Source organism: Sphaeroforma arctica (assembly GCF_001186125.1).
Source record: "Sphaeroforma arctica JP610 unplaced genomic scaffold supercont1.4453, whole genome shotgun sequence".
Lineage (NCBI taxonomy): Eukaryota > Ichthyosporea > Ichthyophonida > Sphaeroforma > Sphaeroforma arctica.
This window is the reverse complement of record NW_014036105.1, coordinates 1-2,472: the sequence shown is the minus strand read 5'-3', so window position 1 is coordinate 2,472 and position 2,472 is coordinate 1. Positions and strand designations below refer to the sequence as shown.

Here is a 2,472-nt window from a genome sequence, read left to right as displayed (position 1 = left end):
ATATATATCTATATATATATATATATATATATACATTATATAAATATATATATATATATATATGTGTGTGTGTGTGTGTGTATAAACCATCAAGTTCTCGATTATATTATGAGAAAGCCTAGAAAAAAATTGACTGTCTACCAGTCGCTTACCTTAGATATAGCCGCTTTTACTTCGGCCGACTCCTCAGGATTGAACTTGTTCGGGTCCTCGAGTGCCTCAAAAGGAATTCCTGCAGCAGCAATGTTCCTTTGAACGAGAACTTGGTGGTCTTGGTGGAACATTTCAGACTCTGCGAGTGAACTCATCATCTTTTTTATGGTGCCAGAAAAGCCTCCGCTGGTTGCCATGGCAACGCTCAGAGCTACACCGTTGCTACCACCGATGCCGCCAATTGCGCCGTATTCGAGAATTGGTCCATGACGGTGCACGCTTTCACCCATTGATACTTCACCTTCTCCGCCAAGCTCCTTTGCTGGGCTCTTTGGTATGATGATGTCTGGTTTACTGCTGGGTTTCTTATTGCTGGCATAGTATTCCTTGTACATGGCATCCACCACCTCCTGCAAGGTCTTCACCTCCGTGCTCTCTCGGTCGATTGCTACCAATACATGCGATAGATACCGAACTTTCAGTAAGTGTGTAAAGGCTTCAAGACACTGTCCCATGCTGATCGTGCTTATCAACGCATCACTATACCCCAGTATGGGTGTGCCTTCACTGATATGCTCGTACACGTGGAAGTACAGATTACCTGGCCCAAGTACATCACCAGAGATCTCAGGCAAAACAAGCCCTACCACCGGTAACTGGTGTGAATTTTGGTATAACCGTGCGATAGATGCCATGCTTTCACTCAGAACCTTATTCAAATTATGATGTGAACGTGACACGATGTACTCCACAGGTTGGTCGATATTCGTCACATGCACCTCTTCCTCCTCTTCCTCCTCATACTTTGGCGTGTGGCTTCTAGATGGCTTCTTCAGTGTAGCCCCTGCAACACCATACACAAGACGTATTGGTCGGCGGTGGTTGCTTATAGTCTGGGCAATATTGCCGAAACACACTAATAGTGCCGTGAAGTCTTCCTGCGATGAAAAACTGGGTGGGGCAAACACCACGTGCGTGACTGCACGCATGTCGATCACATGGCCCAGGAAATATGAGTGGCATGCCTGTCCTCTAAACGTATCGATACCTATCTTCTTGAGATCACGCTCTCTGCGAGTTTTCAGTGCCTTTTCGTATGTGTTTGGGCTGCTGAGTGTGTCCACGGTTGTCACATCGTGGCCGAGAGAAAAGAAGTGTTTAGCTACGCGTGAGCCTATATAACCCGCTCCGTTTACTACTAGTATCTTGGAAGGGAAGACCTTCTCGGGTATAAATGAGGGCTTCTTACTGGGACTAACTGCACCATTGCTACCGAGCGAACCCCCGTAATATTTTACTGTACTGGTGTTGTCCACGTTCGATTCCTGTGAGTAGTAGAAGGCTTTAAAAACATACCCTATGATAAAAATAGTTACTATCCAACCCCCCCACTGTCGAACTAAAGCACCCGCCCCCCTGTTAAATGTGACTTTCATATTCCTTTGTGTTTGTAAGTACTTTCAAGTACTTTCAGCTTTGACGTCTCAACCACGATAGACACTCGCTGATAGGAAAGTGGTGTATTGCTCTTTACGCTGCTCGTGAAACAGTCAGCATATCAACACATGGGAATCAATACGATCGCAATTCCTTCCCTACAAGCGCAACTATAACACCTCTATTAGACACACTCGCGCCCACACCATGCACAGTATGCACTATGCAATCGACAATTTACAATATATATATGTATGCGCTCGTGTCTAAAAAGCCGGTCTACTTGACCTCTCTCCTCTCTCTCTCTCTCTCTTCTGTTGTATGACACTTTATTTTTCTTTTTTGTACAAAAAGTAAACAAACAGAAGTCGTCACTAAATACATATGACTTATGTCTATGTATTTACGCAAAAATTTGAGGCCACAACAATTTGGTCCCAACATTCAGGTCGATATGACTCTTCAATTAATCAGGATTGTCAGGTATAAATTTGAACATAAATGTGGGTCCAGATCCGATCAATTTATTTTAGACTGGACAACAGCTACATATTTTGGCTCAATTTGTTCAGCCAAATATTTTGCCCAATAGATTTACGTCTGGGAAACTAGATTTGGCGCTTGAAATAAAAAACAACACCAAATCACCCTTTGAATATCGCCCTTTTGTGGATTTTGGCGGGCTTTTCTGACATGTAATCCTAGAGATCCATTTGTACATCAATAAATAGTCTACAATAGATACATACTTTTACATAGAAGTATGTAAAAATATGGGAACAATAGTTATATATATCTAATATATATATTTATATATATATATATATATATATATATATATATATGTGTGTGTGTGTGTGTGTGTGTGCGCGTGTGTGTGTA

At 42.3% G+C, this 2,472-nt stretch overlaps 1 protein-coding gene across 1 annotated transcript; it reads right to left on the bottom strand.

The window, feature by feature from the left end:
* Positions 1 to 152: 152 nt before the first annotated feature.
* SARC_14318 (hypothetical protein) lies at positions 153 to 1,835 on the bottom strand (the record flags this gene model as incomplete). The annotated part of the gene is made up of 1 exon (XM_014291549.1): positions 153 to 1,835. A coding segment is annotated over exon 1 (1,437 nt), but the record flags the coding sequence as incomplete, so codon positions are not given.
* Between the last annotated feature and the right edge of the window lie 637 nt (positions 1,836 to 2,472).